Source organism: Camellia sinensis, chromosome 6, assembly GCF_055761805.1.
Source record: "Camellia sinensis isolate YWXY chromosome 6, ASM5576180v1, whole genome shotgun sequence".
Lineage (NCBI taxonomy): Eukaryota > Viridiplantae > Streptophyta > Magnoliopsida > Ericales > Theaceae > Camellia > Camellia sinensis.
Window position 1 is genome coordinate 125369698 of NC_138966.1, and position 23858 is coordinate 125393555.

A 23858-nucleotide genomic window follows, 5' to 3' on the forward strand; every position below is an offset into this window, starting at 1 on the left:
GTCTAGAGTTTCACCTGAGTAAATGTAATTTTTCATCCCACATATATATAGGGATGGCAATTTAAATCTGGCCCAACGGGACCTAGACCACCCCGTCACGATAAGACAGTTTTTTTTCCAAAAATTACCCCCATATGACCGGGGTTGGTATTAAAAAATAGATCCCGGACAATTTTTGGGCCGAGGACAGAGATAGGTTCTCCCGCCCTGACCCTACCCCGAACCTATCCTTGAACCTATCCCCGTATATATATACTTTTCTATTCACTCAATCACTTCTCTTCTTTACACTACTCTCTCTCTCTCTCTCTCTCTCTCACACACACTCACACCCAAATCTAGATTTCGTTTTCGTCTTGGTCTCACCCTAAACCCCCCCTCTCTCTCTCTCTTCTCCTCACCTCCGTTGTTGCCTTGTAACCGACTTACCACTAGTCGTCAATCGAAGAACCACGGTTTTTATCGGTGGCGGTGTTGATATCATTATCGCCTGTGACATTAGTCGTCGTGATCGCTGAATTTGGGATGTGAAGGCTCTAGATCTGTTGGATCTGTGATAGATCTGAGATGTGAAGGCTTTGGATTTACACCCCACTTCCTCTGACAAGTTTCTCATCTTCTCTCTCAAGTTGTTGTCGGTCTCTTTCTCTCACCTAGGGTTAGGGTTTTCAAATACGGAAGTAGAGACCACACAAACCACCACCACCATCACCATGTGTCGACTTCGAAGACAATCATGGCACTCTCTTCGATCTCATCCTAGTTTGATCTCTTTGGTAGTTGATCTGTTGTGTATGATGATTTTGTTGTTTTTTGTCTCGATCTATAAGTTATTCGTTTAATTGTTTTTTTATTTATTTATTTTTATTTTCACTGCTACAAAAACAGATAAAGATCACATTCTTTTTTGTGTGATGTATGTTATTTAATCACACTCTTTAAGTTTTATTAAAGTGTGATATTTGAGAGTGTGATTAAAAGGGGTCATTTTTAATCACACTTTTTAAGTGTGATTAATAATATTTAGATCACGCATTTTAAGTGTGATTAATAACTTTTAGATCACACCTTTTTGTATTTGATGTATTGAGTTGGAGCTTAAATTTGCAGATTTTAGGTTGTTTTATGTAAATTTATAGTTTTGTAATTAGGGGATTGGTAAAATCCCAGATCTTGGTTGTTGCTTTTTTTGTCTTTTTTTTTTCCTTTCCTTGCAATTATTATTAATTTTTTTTTTGGTGGATTATATTGTTGAATCATGAACAGAAACTGTTGGAACAATCTTCTATGTACAATAAATAAATTGAAACTAAATCAAACAAATAAAATAAATAACGTATCGAATTTAGTTTACCAAATCGAATGAATAATAAAAAGATCAAGTCGAGTGTGTGACACTCTTTCCTTAAGACAGATTCGCCCCGCTACGGTGCTTACGGACAAGTGGCGTCTATCTCCCTGGATACAATGATCTTCACAAATTGTAGTAGCACTCCAAACAACTTGTACGGCAAACAAAACCTAGTGTTCTATACTCTATTTAATTTTCCTAAAAATAATATAAAAAGAATTTATGCAAAGGAACAAAATCCGACAGCAAAATGATGATTTTCGGATCTGGAAAAACCTGTTGGAGTGTCTAGGAATTTATAAGATTGAACAGGTTAAATTATTCAAACTGAATAGATGGAATTTGAATCTACCAAGTGCAGAACAATTTAAACAGATAACTGCTGGCCAGTTTATATTTGTTGGAAAAACTACCAGAAGATTTGAATCTGTCTGGCAGTTTTAAATCTGTTCGGGTTCCAACAGATCTGAAAACTGTTTGGGCTGTTTAACCTGTTTGGAAAAATTGGACTGGAAGAGGAAACATTGAACAGGAAATTAAATTCAAGTTTGAATTAATTTCGTTAAGAATTTTTGGAAAAAATACAAATAAATTTCCTCCAAAAATTAATATTAGAACCGACCCGACCCGACCCACAATCGCTCACCGCACAGCCGGACGGACGGCGCTCGCGTGTGTGGTGGTTTAGGCTAAGGTTGACTTTGTCCATAACTCCTCCCTTCTACAAACTTGGGGTACCCCTTGGGGCCCAACCCAAGTTAGTACACCAAGAGCTTATATACTCACAAAAGCTCTCTTAAAGTTTCAATGTGGGACAACCCATTTCATGGAAACCCACATTCAATTCTTTAAATGTCCATTCCACGAACCCAAAAACAACTTCAAGTTCTCATTCACTCATAAATGGTTTTGATGAACTGTCTCCACCGTGTGACTTGCCACGCAGTAAGGAACACATCACATCTTCGGATCCACCTCAAAAGACGTGTGGACCCCACTCAATTTTGGGTTCAAAGTTGGCCTAAAATAAGCCTATAAAAAACCAATTATTTCCAACAATACCCTACATAAATAGAATTTGACAGAGAGAAAATGCAACAACATGATCCAATTACAGAGAGCACAAAAATTGAAAATATTCTATAAAGGATAGGTAGCTGTTGGCTTTTAACCTTTCCTTGTGAGAGACACTATCGGATTTACTAGCTAACTAGTGAACAAGATGTCTTGAACTTTTCAGCCGTTTGTGTAAAGCAAAACAATAGAATTCACACAGTATATCCCCAGACACAGTTTAGTTCTCACTATTGTCTTCATCTTGACCCTGAACAACCTGGTGTTTCATGAGTGCTCTAGAGAATTGTAGCCCCTTACAAATCTCATAGAACCAACCCAGTTCACACTCACATAGGTGATTTTTATGAAGAGTATTTTGCCATACTCCACTAGGTTTACCTAGATATAAGAATCATTAAAATTTTACTTAACCTAAAATGCTGCAGACATCACTATTTCATCATAGAAATGGATGGGAGTTTGACTCCCCAGTGATCCTTATGAGTCATACACAACTTGGTTGTCCCTTTGAATCTAGATCTTGGGATCTCCAGTTAACTAGGTTGGGTTACTGTTGTGGTAACTATTATTTAATAGGCTTAAGTCTCATTCCAACGAATTTTCAACTAACTCTATTGATAACCCTTTGGTTAGTAGATCCGCTATGTTGTCTTTAGACTTCACATATTCAATGGAAATAATTCCATTAAAGAGTAGTTATCTTACGGTGTTATGTTGACGAATGTGTCGCGACTTACCGTTATACATATGACTCTGTGCTTTACCTATTGTTGATTGACTATCGCAAGGTATGCATATAGCAGGCACCGGTTTTGGCCACATTAGAATATCTTCAAGGAAGTGGCAAAAGCATTCTTCTTCTTTCCCAGCTTTATCTAAAGCTATGAATTCTGATTCCATAGTAGACCTAGCAATGCAAGTCTGTTTGGAAGATTTTCAAGATAGAGCCGCACCACCAAGAGTAAAGGCATACCCACTGGTGGACTTTGAGTCTCTAGTATCTAATATCCAATTTGCATAATAGTATCTTTCAAGTACTGCTTGATATCTAATATAATTAAGCCCAATGTTACGAGTAAATCTAAGGTATCTTAAAACCCTTATAATTACTTTCCAGTGTTCTACTCCTGGATTACTCGTATATCTACTTAATTTACTTACTACATAAGCTATATCCGAGCGAGTGCAGTTCATCAAGTACATTAAGCTTCCAATAATTTAGACATACTCTAATTGAGAAATACTATCTTGTACATTCTTAGAAAGAAACAAACTAACATTCACAGGTGTTCTAGCAAGATGATCATCATTTTTGTTGAATTTGTCAAGTATTTTCTCAATGTAATGAGATTGTGACAAAGCATATCCTTTTAATGTATTGGTAATTTTCATACCAAGAATTACATCAGCAATGCCCATGTCCTTCATGTCAAAATGTTTATTCAACATTTTCTTAGTAGTTTTAATCATGTCATTATTACTACGTATAATGAGTATATCATCCACATAAAGACATACTATAACATAACATTTGTCTGTGTTTTTAATATAAACACATTGTCACACTCATTAATTTTTAAATTCATTTGACATCATTGCCTTGTCAAATTTCTCATGCCATTACTTTGGTGCTTGTTTTAAACCATATAATGAGTTAACCAATTTACACACTTTCTTTTCTTTTCTTGGAACAGAAAATCCTTTTGGTTGTTCTATGTAAATTTCTACATCTAACTCACCATTTAAGAAAACGGTTTTCACGTCCATTTGATGAATTTTTAGATTGTACAAAGATGCAATAGCAATTAACATTCTAATGGATGTTATTCTAGTAATCCGTGAGTATGTGTCAAAGTTATCAAGACTTTCTTTTTGTCTAAAACCTTTGACCACAAGTCCTGCCTTGTATTTGTCAATTGATCCATCCAATTTCATTTTTCTCTTGAAAATCCACTTGTACCCAAGAGGTTTACAACCTGGTGGCAAATCTACCAATTCCCAAGTGTGATTTTACAAGATAGATTCAACTTCGTTGTTTACAGCTTCTTTCCATAAAAGGAGCCTCAGGACTGGACATAGCTTCTTTAAAAGTTGAAGGCTCATTTTATAACAAAAATGTTAGAAAATTTGGACCAAAAGATTTTGAGGTTCTAGTACGTTTACTACGCCTAGGTTCATCTTCCTCATTTTGATCTATCTCTTGCTCTTGTTCTTGATCTTGTTCTTGATCATGACTAGTAATAGCATCATAAGATCTTTTATTAGTACTAGTCTCTTGTCCAGTCTTGTTTGGAAATATATGTTCAAAGAACGATGCATTTCGATATTCAATAATAGTATTTACATGCATTTCAGAATGTCCTGCCTTATGAATCAAGAACCGATATGCACTACTATTCTTGGCATAACCAATCAAAATGCAATCAACAGTTTTAGGATCTATCTTAGTCTTTTTAGGACTAGGAATAGCCACTTTAGCCAAACACCCTTGCACTTTTAAGTATTTGTAGGATGGTACTCTTTCATGCCACAATTCATAAGGTGTTTGATTCATTTTCATTTGGAATACTTTATTAAGTATATAATTAACAAAAACCATTGCTTCCCCTCACAAGTTTTGAGGTAATCCAGAACTCATTAACATGGCATCCATCATATCTTTTAAAGTCCTATTTTTCCTTTCAGCAATTCCATTTTGCTGAGGTGAGTAAGAAGCGGTAGTTTGATGAATTATTCCATGTTCTTTACAAAACTCCCCAAAAGGTGATTCATATTCACCACCTCTATCACTTCTAAGTTTCTTAATTTTCTTACCAAGTTGATTTTTAACTTCATTCTCGTATTGAATGAAAGTTTTCAAAGTTTCATCCTTGCCTCGAATTAAACAAACATAACTATATCTAGTATAGTCATTTATGAAAGTGATAAAATATTTTTTCCTACCTCTAGTTTGAATTGATTTAAAATCACAAATATCACTATGAATTAATTCAAGTGGTTCCGTACTTCTTTCAATTGAATGAAAAAGGAGTTTTGGATAATTTAGCCTCAACACAAATTTCACATTTATGATTTAAATCAATGTCAAATTTAGGTAAACATTCCATATTAATTAATCTACGCAAAGATCCATAATTAACATGTCCAAGTTTACCATGCCATAAATTTGAAGACTCAAGCAAGTAAGAAGAAGATGCATTTTTATTAGTAACAGAGGGTAGAACAGTCATTATATTCATTTTGAAAAGGCCATCAAACATGTAACATTTTTCTACATACATCCCGTTTTTGGTAAGTACAAACTTGTCACTTTCAAAAACAAGCCTAAGCCCATTTTTACTCAACAAAGATCCGGAAACAAGATTCTTGTGAATGTTCGATACATGCAGCACATTGTTGAGAGTGAGTTCCATTCCAGATGTCATCTTCAAAAAAATCTTTCCTTGTCCTTCAACTTTAGACGTCGAAGGGTTGCCTATAAAAAGTTGTTCACCATTGTCCACCACTGAATAAGATGTGAACATCTTTTTGTCGACACAGATGTAGCGAATAACACCAGTGTCCACCCGTCATTCTTTAGGATTTTCGACAAGGTTTTCCTCAGAAACAACTGCAGAAAGATTTATATCATCGATACCATTGGAAATTTGTTCACTTCGATCATATTGGCTTGAACAAGCTTCTTACTTGATCTTCTTTTGCCTTTGCATTTGCAACGGCAATCTTTGGCCCAATATCCCTCTTTGTTACAAATGTAACACATGCCATTAAACTTGTACTTCTTTGTTTCCCCTCCTTTTTAGATAACATTTTCTTCTGTCATATTTTAAAAATAGTTCCTAAGAACTTCTCTGGTTTTTCACTATGATTGACTGGTATAGTCACAACAGGAGGAGTTTGAACAATTGCAGCCACCACACTAATACTTGTTTGAGTATTAGTTTGACCAGTTTCAGTAACCATGAATTCTAAATTATAAAACAAAATTATAATTATAATTTTATAATACTCAGAAAATTTAAACCAAAACCACAGAATTAAATTCTGTAAAATAAAAGAAACAAGAATTATAACTTTTATTTTCAATTAATTTGAAAAAAAACAAATTATTTAACCAAATTAATTCCACACAGAAAATTAAATTTATGTAACACTTCAATAATTAAAATACTGAAACAGAACTTTAATTAACGAACACCCAAAAATAATTTCTGAAAATCAAAATTAATTTCTGACAAAATTCCACAAATAAATATTCTGAATTGTTAATGATACCAGTATATTACTACTAGTTGTCAAAGAAAATAGACAGTATATTACTACTATTTGTCAAACAGTAAATTACTACTATTTGTTTTCCAACCAGAATATTATTTTGTAAAATCACAGAAAATAGTTTATGTAAGAAGAAGAAAGAGAAAGGGAAATAAACGAAAAATTCTGTAAATAGAATAATTCGAATCTGTCTTAAGATTGTTGGAACAATCTTCTGTGTACAATAAATAAATTGAAACTAAATCAAACAAATAAAATAAATAACGTACCGAATTTATTTTACCGAACCGAATGAATAATAAAATGATCAAGTTGAGTGTGTGACACTCTGTTCATAAGACAGATTCGCCCCGCTACGGTGCTTACGGACAAGTGGCGTCTATCTCCCAGGATACAATAATCTTCACAAATTATAGTAGCACTCCAAACAACTTGTACGGCAAACAAAACCTAGTGTTCTATATTCTCTTTGATTTTCCTAAAAATAATATAAAAGAATTTATGCAAATGAACAAAATCGGACAGCAAAATGATGATTTTCGGATTTGGAAAAATCTGTTAGAATGTCTAGGAATTTATAAGACTGAACAGGTTTAATTATTCAAACTGAACAGATGGAATTTGAATCCAACAGGTGCAGAACAACATAAACGGATAACTGCTGGCCAGTTTATATCTGTTGGAAAAATTGCTGGAAAATTTGAATCTGTCTGGCAGTTTTAAATCTGTTCGGGTTCCAACAGATCTGAAAACTGTTTGGGCTGTTTAACCTGTTTGGAAAATTTGGACTAGAAGAGGAAACATTGAACAGAAAATTAAATTCAAGTTTGAATTAATTTCGTTAAGAATTTTTGAAAAAAATTCAAATAAATTTCCTTCAAAAATTAATATTAGAACCGACCCGACCCACAACCGCGCACAGCATAGCCGAACGGACGGCGCTCGCTTGTGTGGTGGTTTAGACTAAGGTTCACTTTGTCCATAACTCCTCCCTTTTACAAACTTGGAGTACCCCTTGGGGCCCAACCCAATTTAGTACACCAAGAGCTTATATACTCACAAAAGCTCTCTTAAAGTTTCAATGTAGGACAATCCATTTCAATGAAACCCACATTTAATTCTTTAAATGTCTATTCTACGAACCCAAAAACGACGTCAAGTTCCCATTCACTCATAAATGGTTTTGACGAACCGTCTTCACCGTGTGACTTGCTACGCGGCAAGGAACACACCACCTCTTCGGACCCACCTCAAAAGACATGTGGACCCCAGTTAATTTTAGATTCAAAGTTGGCTTAAAATAAGCCTATAAAAAACCAATTATTTCTAATAGAAACAACTATAAATAATGAAATGTTTTCTTGGTGATGAATTGCTACTTGAATTGCCACAATCTCGGCCCTGTTTGGTGTAATTCATTAGGGTTGGTTATAGTTTTTTTTTTTTTTTTTTTTTGTGGGCCGGGGAATTTTCAGGGTCGGGGAAACCCGATTCCCGTTAGGGGGTGGGGGATGGGGACGGTGATAGGTTCCCTGTTGGGGATTGGGGCCAAGAATTGGGGAATTTTCACCATCGGGGGTTTCGGACGGGGAGTGTGATCCTCGGCCCCACCCCAGCCCATTGCCATTCCTACATATAGCTGGTGATTATCAGGCCTTTTTCCTGGGTAACCTTAAAAAGAAATGGGAATTTACATATAAGTCTTAATATATAGACTTATTGTTCAATAGAGTATATGATAATTAATGGCATTTTTTATCAAACACTATTAAAAAACATCACTAATTGTTAATTTTCAGTGACTGTTTAAAATTGTCACAAAAAATGTCACTAATTATAAGTTTTACCAATAGTTTAAAAAAATCGTCACAAAAAAGTCACTAATTTTCAACTTTCAACTACAGTTAAAACAATTTGTCACAAAAAAGTTACTAATTATAATTTTTTGCTACAATTTATAAAGGGATATTTACATACAAGTCCTAATTTATGAACTTATACTCCATTAAATCATAACTAAGATTATTTGGACATTCAAGTCCCATTAAATTTTTAATGGTCGAAATTGCCCTTCAAACAATGATTATTCATCATACATGATTATTCATCATTTATGATTATCTATAAAGGAACATGATGATTTGACAATTATTTTGATTTTCGAAACTTTAAAATATCAATTTTCAAATTGAAAAAACTAAAACAACATATATATATATATATATATATACATATGTTTTTCAAAAAATTGAATTATTTTTTTGTGCAAAACTGAAAAATAAAATTGAAAAAACTAATAAAATTCTCAGTTTTAAAACTGGAAAAAACTGATAATGTTCTCAGTATTATTGGATAACTGAATCAAACCAATATGTAGAAGGGTAAAAACGTTTAATCTCATGCTCTATTTTTTTTCATTAATAGTTATTGAAACAATTATTTGAAATATTATTATGCAAAATTGATAATTTTTTTAGTTTTAAAAATTAGAAAAACCGGATAATATTCTCAATTTTACTAAATAGGATTAATTGGTTCCAAAATCTTAAATAGAACCAGAGCCACCATAACATTTGCAAATAGGACTTTAAGTAATTAACTCATTTACAAAAATCGTGACAAAAAAGTCACTTATTGCCAATATTTAGTGACATATGTAAAAAATCGTCACAAAAAATTATTTTTAGCGACGATTTTATTATGACTTATTTTTAATAGAATTTGATAGAAATTAAGTCCATCTATTATAACCTATTGATAGTTCACCTTAAAAGGAAAATAGAGAATGAAAGTTTTACTGGTGGTCCACCCATAGAGTGGATTAATTTATGAAAACCAAAATTAATTTCTGACAAAATTTCACAAATAAATATTCTGAATTGTTAATGACACCAGTATATTACTACTAGTTGTCAAAGAAAATAGATAGTATATTACTACTATTTGTTTTCCAACCAGAATATTATATTGTAAAATCACAGAAAATAGTTTCTGTAAGAAGAAGAAAGAGAAAGGGAAATAAACGAAAAATTCTGTAAATAGAATAATTCGAATCTGTCTTAAGATTATTGGAACAATCTTCTGTGTACAATAAATAAATTGAAACTAAATCAAACAAATAAAATAAATAACATACCAAATTTATTTTACCGAACCGAATGTATAATAAAATGATCAAGTTGAGTGTTTGACACTCTGTTCTTAAGACAGATTCGCCTCGCTACGGTGCTTACGGACAAGTGGCGTCTATATCTCAGGATACAATGATCTTCACAAATTGTAGCAGCACTCCAAACAACTTGTACGACAAACAAAACCTAGTGTTCTATATTCTCTTTAATTTTCCTATAAATAATATGACAAGAATTTACACAAATGAACAAAATCGGACAGCAAAATGATGATTTTCGGATCTGGAAAAATCTGTTGGAATGTCTAAGAATTTGTAAGACTGAACAAGTGGAATTTGAATCCAACAAGTGCAGAACAATATAAATAGATAACTGCTGGCCAGTTTATATCTGTTGGAAAAACTACTGGAAGATTTGAATATGTCTGGTAGTTTTAAATCTGTTCGGGTTCCAACAGATCTGAAAACTGTTTGGGCTGTTTAACCTGTTTGGAAAAATTGGACTAGAAGAGGAAACATTGAACAGGAAATTAAATTCAAGTTTGAATTAATTTCGTTAAGAACTTTTGAAAAAAATTCAAATAAATTTCCTCAAAAAATTAATATTAGAACCGACCCGACCCACAACCGCGCACGGCACAGCCGAATGAACGGCGCTCGCGTGTGTGGTGGTTTGGGCTAAGGTTCACTTTGTCCATAACTCCTCCCTTCTACAAACTTGGGGTACCCCTTGGGGCCCAACCCAATTTAGTACACCAAGAGCTTATATACTCACAAAAGCTCTCTTAAAGTTTCAATGTAGGACAACCCATTTCAAGGAAACCCACATTTAATTCTTTAAATGTCTATTCTACGAACCCAAAAACGACGTCAAGTTCTCATTCACTCATAAATGGTTTTGACGAACCGTCTTCACCGTGTGACTTGCCACGCGGCAAGGAACACGTCACCTCTTCGGACCCACCTCAAAAGACATGTGGACCCGTCTTAATTTTGGATTCAAAGTTGGCCCAAAATAAGCCTATAAAAAACCAATTATTTCCAACAGAAACAACTATAAATAATGAAATGTTTTCTTTGTGATGAATTGCTACTTGAATTACCACAATCTCGGCCCTGTTTGGTGTAATTCATTGGGGTTGGTTATAGTTTTTTTTTTTTTTTTTTTTTTTTGTGGACCGGGGAATTTTTAGGGTTGGGGAAACCCGATTCCCGTTAGGGGGCGGGGGCGGGGACGGTGATAGGTTCCCTGTCAGGGATTGGGGCCAAGAACGGGGGAATTTTCACCATCGGGGATTTCAGACGGGGAGTGTGATTCTGGGCTCCACCCCGGCCCGTTGCCATTCCTACATATAGCTGGTGATTATCGGGCCTTTTTCCTAGGTAACCTTAAAAAGAAATGGGAATTTACATATAAGTCTTAATATATAGACTTATTGTTCAATAGAGTATATGACAATTAATGACATTTTTCATCAAACACTATTAAAAAACATCACTAATTGTTAATTTTCAGTGACCATTTAAAAATTGTCACAAAAAATGTCACTAATTATAAGTTTTACCAATAGTTTAAAAAAATCGTCACAAAAAAGTCACTAATTTTCAACTTTCAACTATAGTTAAAACAATTTGTCACAAAAAAGTTACTAATTATAAATTTTTGCTATAATTTATAAAGGGATATTTACACACAAGTCCTAATTTATGAACTTATACTCCATTAAATCATCACTAAGATTATTTGGACATTCAAGTCCCATTAAATTTTTAATGGTCGAAATTGCCCTTCAAACAATGATTATTCATCATTTATGATTATCTATAAAGGAACATGATGATTTGACAATTATTTTGATTTTTAAAACTTTAAAATATCAATTTTCAAATTGCAAAAACTAAAAATATATATATATACACATATGTTTTTCAAAAAACTGAATTATTTTTTTGTGCAAAACTGAAAAAAAAATTTGAAAAAACTAATAAAATTCTCAGTTTTAAAACTGGAAAAAGCTGATAATGTTCTCAGTATTATTGGATAACTGAATCAAACCAATATATAGAAGGGTAAAAATGTTTAATCTCGTGCTCTATTTTTTTTTTTTTCATTAGTAGTTAGTGAAACAATTATTTGAAATATTATTATGCAAAATTGATAATTTTTTTAGTTTTAAAAATTAGAAAAAACTGATAATATTCTCAATTTTACTAAATAGGATTAATTGGTTCCAAAAATCTTAAATAGAACCATAGCTACCATAACATTTGTAAATATGACTTTTAAGTAATTAACTCATTTATAAAAATCGTGACAAAAAAGTCACTTATTGCCAATATTTAGTAACATATGTAAAAAATCGTCACAAAAAATTATTTTTAGCGACGATTTTATTATAACTTATTTTTAATAGAATTTGATAGAAATTAAGTCCAACTATTATAACCTATTGATAGTTCACCTTGAAAGGAAAATAGAGAATGAAGGTTTTACTGTTGGTCCACTCTTATTAAGATTGAAGGAGAGATTTACAGAAGTAAACAAAAATATATGAGGAAAACAATAAAATATAAACTAAATTTGTGCCATTTTTTTCCTTATAAATCACTCCTTAAATTTTAAATCTAACTACAACCTTAAAGTCCGAGTCAGTGACTTCAAGGAGTTTTTTCACTATTGATCCAATCTTAAAGTTGAACTCCATAATTATGAAAATTATAGGCCTTAACCAATTAGGACAACAACTTGGTAGCTAATTAACCCAAATGTTAATTTGTTGTCTTGTGAATTTATTTATTTATTCTTTAATTCTACTGGTGCAGAAAGAACTCTGCTCCGCTATCATGCAGCATACTCTGCAAGATCTTCTTGGTTTCATTGATTGGGTACGTGCAAGGTTAATACAGAAATATTTTGATTAAATTATACTTTGTCATTTTTATGATTGGTTATTTTTTTAATTTGGTCCTTAAATTTTTTTTCTTCATTGTAGCTAGGGGTGCAACTTGGGCGGGTTTAGCCCGAGCAATCCGAGCCCAGCCCGAATTTTTTTAGGACTTAGACAAAATATTTTCAAATTTGGTACAAGCTTAGGCAAAAATTCAGAAGCCCGAATTAAATTTTGGAGGGTTTGGGCAAAGACGTCAAACAACCCGAGCAACCCGAAGCCCGAATTATATATATAGATATATAAAAATATTAAATATACACATAAATTATTAGCCATTACATGATATTAAAGTAATTTATATTATTAAATCATTTTGAATATATATTATATATATGTTGGCTTTTTGGCTTTTCGAAGGGTATTTTGTAAATGTGAGCGTGCCAGCAAGGATCAATCAGTCCTTACAGAAATTGTGATTGCCAGCCAATTATCAGACGATTGTGTTTTAGTTCTTTTCAGCCTCAATGAAGAGGACTTTTACTGGTGGCTTGACTTAGGAGAAATTAAGAGAAATAACAGTAATACGAAGAACAATTGAAGTATTTCATAAAAATGAACACTTACAATGGTCCAAACTCAGCCTCGGAGAGGTTTACAACAGCAATCTACTTGAATCTACTTGAAGCTACTCCTATGAATCGAAGTACAGTGCGGGTATTTAAAGTGCAGGTATTTAAAGAACAGGTATTTAAAGACTGGAAATGTAAAAGACTGGAAAAGAAAATATATGAAGTAAATGACTGATTTGTATGATCTGAGTCCCCCTTTTTTTTCTGGGGCTGCCCTGCTATTTATACTCGTCAGTGATGACCTTCGAACTGCACTTCGAACCGTCGAACTGCTCCTCCATGATTGCTGATCATGCTTCCTTACAAGTAGCTCCATTACGCCATTACTGGCAGTTGAGCTTCCCTCTTGTACTTGAATTTGAATATGAGTAACCGTTGAAGATATGTCATCTTGCATCCCGTTATTGATCTAGTGTTACTCAGATCATGTGAGGACCAATATTTATTGCCACGTGTACGATCAGGATTAAAGGCTTGAATAACCTTCCTTTATTACCCTTACTCTGCCACGTGTCGAACTGTAACTGGCTTTTACAAAATATGTAGCCAACATTACCCCCCGCACTAATATACCCAATACTTGGTGATATTAGTGGATTATAGTTTTCCCGCGCCTCTAGAACGTGTATGGAGTCCAAATTCTGGAAACACAACCATCATCCATTTGGTGATCATTTGCATTAACTCGTCGAACATCCCAATACCTTAGTATTCGAACAGGCTATGGCTGCATCAACTTCCCTTACTACTGATCAAGCATATGAAGAGCCTTTGAGTGATGTTATTCCCCCTCGAAAGAACCTCCACGCATTCATTAGCCACCTTTACCCGCCCTTCTCTATTCAGGTTATGGAGGCTTTTGCAGATTATAAACCTTTGGACTACGAACACATTGCCTTTAATCCCTTGGTTTATAAACTTACAGATACAAAGAGTTCTTCCCCTAAACTCCCTTTGTATTTTGACCGAACTACTCTCAAGCCTTTGCTTCGACAAGTTGCAAATATGGACTTAGGAAACTCTTCTTCACAGACCTCTGCATGGGATGAAACTGTAACCACTTCACCCTCTGGGGCTTCTGGCTGGACAAGCTAGTCAACTCTTGAGACTTATGATTTAAGGGAGCGAATCAATCACCATTTTGTTGAGTTCACTGACCCCTTGGAGTTTCCCTCCTACGCTCGAAGCTCAGTAGTCTACCCTTACGTGCCCATTGACCTTCGACGTAGCTTGGAAGAGACTCTGCTTGTGGCTTGGTATACTTCTTCCATGCCTACAAAGATAATGCACCCTGCCCGGCGTCCAGAAGAAGCACAAGGGTACACCCCTTCATTCTTAGCCAAGAAGGCGAAGATTTGTTCTTCTGATTGGCTTGATTACATTAATGCCTTTGTTCCTTCTGCTCCCGTGCCATCTCCCATGATAGAGGCATCCACACCCTCTTCTGCATCTTCTGAGATAGAAACATCTACTCCCTCCCCTTTGTCTTCTGAAGCAGAGCCATCTACTCTCTTCCCATCTTCCGAAGCAGGATCATCTTCTCCTTCTCCTTCTCCCATTCTTTCCTGGACAGAGAAACTAAGACTTGCCCTTCCAATGGACAAAGTTTTTCCACCTTACCAACCTCCGTCACCCCCTTCTCCAGCCGAGCGAAAGCAAGCTCAACTTTTGCTCGCGGCTTTCTCCCACCTGCCCTTCAATGTTCTTGAGGATGACATTCCTCTTAAGAACTTTCAATGGGCTTGTGATGTCCTGACTAGGGGTCATGTCCTCAACCCTCTTGCCCATGCAGAGCTTCATTTGTTTTTGGACCAACTCCCAGTGCTCCTCTACTGGCATCGGAATTCTAAGATCACCATCCAAAATCTGGATCAACTTTTATCTCTCTGAATTCATGCCCAGTATGAAGCAGAAAATTTTATCGAAGAGTTCGATGACTTCAAGAATAAAGATTCTGCGTACTGGGACGATTTGGTTATAGATGAATCGGAACAAAAATCGAGGGAAGAGGCTTTCGAAACAAAGGCTGAAGAACTCTATTATGAAGTGAGAGCTCATCAGCTTATGCAACCAACTTTAGAAGAGATAGAAGAAATAATAAAGAAAGAACAGAAATTTATTGACCATTGTTGGACAAAATTTCATGACCTCGTTATTTATTCTATTCCTTATTTTTATGAACTTGAATTTGTACCCAGATAGGGTCACTTAATGTAATCGTCTTGGCTTTAATATAAACAAAGTCTTTCTGTACTTAACACTGTTTGACTCTGTTTCCTTTTATCTCTAACAGCTAACTCATAACTTCGAATTGAACAATCTCATCCTTCGAGTCAATTGTTTAATGAAGTACTAAAAGAACCAACATGTCTTATTCCAATTTATGGAGTAAAATTGACAATTCTGGCCGATATCGTCTGGAATTAATGCTTTAAATTTTAACAATATTACTCCTCAAAACCAATTACAACCAACATATGGTCATGGTTAATATAATCAATCAATTCCAAATTGACCATTTTTTCTTTCGAAGAGTAATATGTATAAAAAACCAACAATTGGTTCTGATGCTTTGAACAGTGTTTCTCATACTCAGAGAATATTAGGGTTTGCTCCGAAGGTCGTTACTTTGATTCATAATCCCTAAACAGGTCTTTAAACCCTTTGAAATAGACCAATAATCAAGCAATTTAGCACCTTTACGCATATAATAGGCTTCGAAGCCGGCTTATGTATTTCGAAGCCGCTGTTATTTAATTTTTTAGCGCCAACTTCTTGTCTTCAAAGCCAAATATTTCATTTCGAAGCTGGCCCCAATCCCAGAATAAGCTCTTCCCTCCAAAACTACCAAAATTGGAAGAGACTCCTCGCATTCGTACTTTTAGTACTTAACGACTCACGGGGTATAATTTCGGACACAGAGATTTTAAAACCTTCTCGTTTCGTGTTCCGAAATCTCTTGCCTTTTACAAACCCTTCTCTCTACTGGTTCCTCTTTGCTTCGGTCTTCATCTTCTGAAGAGTGTATCATCAATGGCTTCTTCTTCACAAAAAGTACCAGCCCCAGAGCGCGTAAGCTCATCTTTAGCTTTGAAGAGGCTTATTGACGCAGAATGTGAGAAGTACAAGGCTGGAGAGAAAAGCGCTATCGATGGGCGTATCTTCGTCCCTCGTCGTCATGAGCAGCAGAACTACGTGCTTGGACCAATTTTCAAGGAAGTCCTTGCTGAGCTCCCAACCTTTTATCCGCGTCTGGTGGACCAACGTCTCCTTTATGAAGGTGGCCTTGACTGGAAGAACTGGAGAAGCAATCGTCCTCATCGATGCTGGCCCACGTTAAGACCGGAATGGCAAGAATGGTATGATCGGATCATTCCTGCTAAGACACTGGACCTCCAGGAGCTCTGCCTCCTCGATGCTCTTTGACTATCTAGGGTAACTATCTCAGAGGACCCTTTCCTAGTTCCTACTGCTTTGTGCTTTTGGAACCCCGTCTTCAATTTCTTTCAATTCAGATGCGGGATGATGGCCCCCACTATTCTTGATATTTGCCATCTATTAGGAGTATCCCCCATTGGTACCCCCATCACACCAGATTTTCCTGACTTAGCAGTCCCTTTCTCCCTCCTCTCTCTTAATTCATCTTACAGTGATTTTGTTAGAGCCGAGTCCAGTAACTGATAGGGAATTCTTTTCCTTTTTATTATATTGGCTTTGCAAATTTCTATTCTGCACCTCCTCCCAAAGAATCATGCCTGAATTTGCTCCTCTTGCCAAAGCCTTGGTTTTGCAGAAAAGAGTAGCCTTAGCCCCATACATTCTGGGTCATGTATATAGAGTTTGTTCCCTCTTTTGTGAGAAACCCTTAGATGCTAGTCAAGGGGGACCATTTTGGATCCTTCAGCTTTGGCTCTTTGCCTATTTTACTGAACTACAATCCAAATGCCTTAAATTTTCTGGGCTACACTCTCTCACTCATGGCATAAAACTAGCCAATGCTTCACTTTATCCAGCTACTTTTGCCTTTTATTTCTCCTTCTTTCATCAACTACCAGCTGTTCTTCCTGATCACCGTTTCCGTCCCTTCGAAGCTAGCATGGGTCCAGCCTGGTTGAATCACTTCCTCAGTGACAGGCTCTGTGCCTTGCCTATTCATAAAGACATGTGGGCTTCCCTACTGATCCCCAGAGAACTGTTTATTGGGACCACCAACCCCAGAGCCTATAAATGCATAGCTGAGCCTTATTGTCCTGCTCAATTTGCTAGACAATTTGGCCTCACACAAGGAGTTCCAATACCTCTCTGCAGCAACACCAACTTAACTCTGACCAAGAGAGATTTGAAGGTTCGAAAGTCAAGGCTAGAAGAGGCAACCTTCAAGTTTATGGATGATTTGGCCACTTTTGAGTACATCCCTTTCATACCTCAAGGCACCTTTTTGAAGAGATATCAGAGTTGGTGGGTGAGTAATATGGAAGTTTATTTAGTTGAAGGTGATCAGAAACAAAAGAAGCGGAGACTGCTTGAGCCTGAGAAGAAAACAATTAAGGTGCAAGAAGAAGAAAAAGAAGATGTCCAAGATCAAGAGCATGAGTCACCCTTGATGAGGAGGAAAAGGGCGATTGATTTGTCCCAAGAGGAGACAACCACTAGGGAAGTAGATGAGGAGATTATTTTTAAGGAATCCGAACCTCAAGCTGAAGGAGCTGAGAAAACAATTGAGGAGCAGACAATGCCAATTCAAAGAAAAAAGAGAAGAAAGATTACTGTCTCTTCTTCTGAGTTTGATATCTCCCCTTCCAACTTTGATGAGGATTCTGATTCTGAGACAATCGCCCAAGCCATAGGAAAGAGAAGGAAAATGGCTGCTTCAACTACTGCCTTGATTGAAGATCCCCTTCATGAGGCAGCCGCCAAGGCCGTGGAACAAGAACATTCCAAAGCCATAGTCGTCTTTGAAAGGGCTGAGAAAAGACGGCAACAACAAATTTTAAGAGAGAGAGTTGCTGCTGCTGATGCATTGCAAAGGGAACTAGCCAGAAAACAACGGACTGCTGGACACTATTCTCTTCGCAGTTCTCCCATCAGTACCAGTGCCTCTGGAACAAGTAATTCCTTTCATACCTCTACTGTTTTTTACTTTGTCAGCTTGTGGTATTGAAGTTCAACATTGTTCTGCATTTCTTCTTTTTGCAGCGACAACTACTGCACTCACCTTTCCAATAAGGCCTTCCTCAATTTCGGTTGAAGTTGATCAAATGCAAAAATGTCAGGGTTGTTCGAATCGTACTTCCACTTCCAAAACCTATATTTGACGTACCTTCCTTAAGTCCCAGTATTCCTGCATCTTCTTTTCTTGGATTAAAGCCATACCTCCCTTTTTTGGCTCGTGACCTACCTCAGTCTACTTTTCCTTCGAGCCATGCTCTTTTTCCATCCTTTACAGAAACTCCAACTGCTGCTCCATTCCTAGTGGCAGTTGATTCTTCCACAGAGGACACTGGTAGCTCTTCAATTCATGGCTCATCACCAATGCCAACTTCCAGCCCCTCTTCACTTGATTTGCTGGTGACTAAGACCATAGAGGCTGCCAAAGATGCTCCATCCGTTTCTCCCATCCCCATGCAGCCCTTTGTGTCTTCCACCACAACACTCTCTATGCCCTTCATGTCAAGGGACGAGGTAGACATCTTCGAAGGAAGACTAGCTAGTCTCTTTGACATACCTTTTACCTCTCCCACCTCTACTGCTGAAGCTGAACCATTAGCCTTGGCTGACTCCCTACTGGAAATCTTCAAGAGTTCTCCTTCCTCCAGCAACAAGCCTTTTGCACCTTCAGTAGATTTGGACACATGCTTGCAACTGTTGACTTCTTTTTCAAGGATCCCCTTCGAGGCTCTACAAAGGCCTATCATCAGGAATGGGTTCCTTCAATGCTGTAACATTGCTGAGCAGTCTGCCATGAGTGTCTCAAGTCATCTATCTCAGGCTGCAGCTACTATTGATTTTTATCTCAATATTTGTCATGCTGCTAAGACTGCGGATGAGAAGCTGGCTAAGGACCAGAGTTTTGTTTCTCAAGTGCATACTGAAGTATCGACTCTGAAAGAACAACACTCTTTTGCCTCCCACTTTCGAGTCCAACTTCTGGAGAAGAAAGCTCAGCTTGAAGAAGAGTTAGCCGCAGTAAACCATGCCTTGGTTCGAACTGATAAGAAACTGCACATCACCAATCAAGGGCTGGCTAATCGAAAAGAAGACATGGCTGTGGCTATCCAATTATTTCCTTCCCTTAGCAATGGGAAGGCTATTGTACAAAAACAACTAAAGCATTGTAATGATTTTTGGGCCAATTTGTGGCACAATGTACTTGATTCTTTATGAAAGCACAATATTTTGTATATCATTTGAGCAAGCTTGTGTTTTTGCATATGATGCTTGCATATGATGTTTACTCTATCCCTTCTGTTTCCCAAATGGTTGGAAAATAAGGTTTTAAATATCTGCCATTAATCTTTTTGGGATGTACATAACCATTCAAATTTCTTAAATGGTATGCTCCAAAAGGCAGAACCCTATGAATTTGATATGGTCCTTCCCAGTTAGGTGACCATTTGCCAAACTTATGGCTTTTAATCCCAATTGGGAGTATTGTCTTCCATACCAAATCACCTTCATCAAAGCCAATGTGTTTGACTTTCTTATTATAATTCTTGGCTGCTTTCTTCTTTTGGAAAAGAATGCTATTTAATGCCAAAATTCTGGCTTCATCTATGCCTTCTAATTCTAAGCACATACTTTGATGGTATTGTTCAGGATTCAATTGATCTTGACATCTTACTCTCAAAGATTTAACATTAATCTCTACTGGTAAGACTGCATCATGTCCATACACCAAGGCATAGGGAGTGACTCCTGTGCTTGACCTCGGTGAGGTTCTATATGCCCACAGAACATCCAATAATAGGTTATGCCAATCCCTGGGATTGTCATCCACAACCTTTTGTATTCCTTTTTTCAAGGACTTATTGGATGACTCAGCTTGACCATTAGCTTGTGCATAATAGGGTGTGGAATTAATAAGGCTAATTCCAAATTCTGCAACAAAAGCCTTCACCATCTTCCCATCAAACACAGTTCCATTATCAACTGTTATGGTTTGCGGGATGCCAAATCTATGGATCAAATCTTTAATAAAACCAATAACCTCTGTTTGGTCTACAGCCTTGTATGGCTTAGCTTCGACCCATTTAGTGAAGCAGTCAGTGGCCACTAGAATGAAACAATGATGCTTCGAAGAAGGTGGGTGTATTTTTCCCATCATATCCATGGCCCACCCTCTGAATGGCCAAGGCTTCACTACTGCATGTAGGTCAGTTATGGGCACGTGCCTTATTGTGCCATGCTTTTGACATGCCTGACACCCCTTTGCATATTCTATGCAGTCTTTAAGGATGGTTGGCCAATAATAGGAATGCCTTCGAAGCAACCACCTCATTTTTACACCAGGTTGATGAGCACTACAGATGCCTTCATGAACCTCAGCCATGGCTGTTAATGCTTCTTTCGGGCCTAGACATTCTAACAATAAGCCATCTCCCCCCCTTTTGTAGAGAGCATTACCATATATCATATATTGCATAGACTGCAATTTAACTTTTCTACTGGCCTTCGAAGATGGACCAGTCAAGTACTGCTTTATTGGATGCCTCCAATCTTGTTCTTGTAAGTCATTATGATTGACTTCCAAGATCACATTCCTTTTATTCAAAGGTTGTATTAATCTCTGATATGTTGTTTGGCTTATGTCCCTTTGGGTATTATCCCTTCTCTTGAAGTTCGAAGCCTTTTGAGCCACATCATTGGCTCTAGTGTTCAAGAATCTTGGAACATGGGTTACATTTGCTATTTGAAACTGAGAAAGCAAATGTAATGCAACAACATAATATGGCAGGATACTTATGCTTTGACACTTGAAAATTCCTTTCACTTGGTTAACCACCAATTGAGAATCTCCAAATATGTCAACTGCATGTACTTGTAATCCAATAAGAATCTCTAATCCCACAATTAAGGCTTCATATTCAGCCTGGTTATTGGAACAGGTAGCTTCATCTACTCTAAAACCATGGGTAGTTTCTGTCCCCTGTGGAGACTTGATTACAATACCAATTCCAATTAACCCATTTGCTTTCGACCCATCGAACCACATTTGCCATGGCTCAACACTGGCCATACCAAGTTCCATTATCTCCTGGCTCTCTGTTTGAGATGGATGATCTGCCAAGAAATTGGCTAAAACCTGCCCTTTTACTGCCCTTTGAGGGACATATTCTAGATGAAATTCTGATAAGGCAAGCATCCATTTGCCAATTCTTTCCCTCAACATTGGTCTAGATAACATATATTTAACCAAATCTGTGGTTGCAATTACCAAGACAGTTGTAGGCAAAAGATAATATCTTAATTTTATTGCTGCAAAATACAAAGCAAGACACAGCTTTTCAACAGCTGAATATTTACATTCACAAGAATTTAAAAACCTACTAAGGTAATAAATAGCTTGCTCCTTGCCTCCTTCATTGTCTTGGGCTAAGAAAGCTCCCAATGAATCCTCTGCTGCGGCTATGTACAACTTCAAGGGCTTGTTCCCCTTTGGTGGCATCAGCACTGGAGGGTTAGCCAAGTAGGCCTTGATACCTTCGAAAGCAATTTGATGCTCTGCTGTCCACACAAATTCCTCTTCATCTTTCAGCCTTAACAAGGAAGAAAATACTTTAGTTTTCCCTGCAGTGTTGGAAATGAACCTTCTAAGAAAGTTAACCTGCCCAAGGAACCTTTGTAATTCTTTCTTACTTGATGGGGGTTTGGCTTCAATGATTGCTTTGGCTTTATTCTGATCAATCTGTATTCCTTTCTTGTGAACAACATAGCCCAAGAAATTTCCAGATGATACACCAAAAGCACATTTAAGAGGATTGAGCTTTAACTTGAACTTCCTCATCCTTTCAAAAGCTGTTTCTAAGTGAAACAGGTGCTCTTCCATGGATTGGGATTTAACCACAATGTCATCAATATAACATTCCAAATATCCTCCAATAAGATCATGAAAGATAGTGTTCATGGCTCTTTGATATGTAGCTCCAGCATTCTTTAGACCAAATGGCATTTTAACCCATTCAAAGGTGCCAATATTCCCAGGACATCTGAATGCTGTCTTATGGATATCTTCCTCTGCAATGCAGATTTGGTTATAGCCGGAATGCCCAACCATCATTGACAAGATTTGGTGACCTGCTGAACTGTCCACCAGCAAGTCCACTATAGGCATAGGGTACTCATCTTTGGGAGTTGCCAGATTTAAATTTCTGAAATCGATACATACCCTCATTTTGCCATTCTTCTTGACTACAGGCACAATATTAGATAGCCACTCGACATACCTGGCTGTTCTAATAAAACCCTGCCTTGAGGAGTCTAAGGATCTCTTCCTTAACCTTCTGAATTACTTCTGGACTCATCCTCCTTGGTTTCTGCTTGTAAGGCTTGAAATTAGGCTTCATGGGGAGCCTATGTTCCACTAATGACCTATCCAATCCTGGTAGTTCATTATAAGACCATGCAAAGCAATCTTTGTATTTCTTCAGAACAACCAATAGCTGGTTTCTGTCCAGAGCATTCAAACAAGCACTTATATAAGTGGGCTGTTGTACAGAACCTTCCCCTAGATTTACTTCTTCTAAAGGGTCTTGTGCATGAGAACTCCCTCTGGTTTCTTCTACCTTTGAAGTGATCTTCAAGCTTGGTTCTGCCCCCAGGTTCTTCAATTCAATATCTCTGCCCTCCTCTTCATAGACAAAATCTGTCCACAAGGCTTCCTCTTCCTGTATCTCCTAGACTTTTGTTTCAATGTCCAAGGCATAGTACTTACCAAGAGTCAAGACTCTAGCCTGTTGCTTCTGCTGTTTGCAGCCAATTATCATGGCCTCTCTCTCTTGCTCCTGAACTTTCTGGACTATTGCTTTTATATCCAATGCTGAAAATTTAATCAAAGCCAAGGACTTGGCTTCTTGTGGTTCCTCTCTTTGCCTATAACCAGGCATCATTGTCATCTCTAAGGACAACCTCTTCATCAGCACTTTCTTGGACTAAGTGCTTCAGGTGTGTCACCTCCTCATCAGCCGTTACTTCGGCTGAACTGTCATCTTTCATCAGTATACTGAGTGGTGTCACTCCCTCAATATACAATTTAGCCTCCGCAAAGTCTGCACAGGCTATGAAGGGTTGAGGATCTGCATCGATTTCCTCTGTCTCTCCATTGCCTAAAGCCATCATGATTTTCTGATGTAAAGAAGAAGGCACACATTTGTTAGTGTGGATCCAATCCCTTCCAAGCAAAGCATTGTATTTAGCATTACTGTCGATTACGAAGAATGCTTTCATACAATCCCTGGTTCCCACACTTAAATTAATGGATAGAATCCCTTGAGCCATTTGCTTATCTC

General features: G+C 36.8%; 1 protein-coding gene across 2 annotated transcripts in view; it reads left to right on the forward strand.

Annotated features, from left to right (window-relative positions):
* Window positions 1-23858, forward strand: part of LOC114292034 (WAT1-related protein At1g43650) — a 49866-nt gene that overhangs the window by 745 nt on the left and 25263 nt on the right. Inside the window, exon 2 of one of the 2 annotated variants that reach the window (XM_028235941.2) lies at window positions 12657-12719. The exons of the other annotated variant lie outside the window; for it this stretch is intronic. Within the exon in view, the coding sequence (XP_028091742.1) occupies window positions 12657-12719 (63 nt within the window). The remainder of the gene's footprint in view (window positions 1-12656; window positions 12720-23858) is intronic. 2 annotated transcript variants of the gene reach the window in all.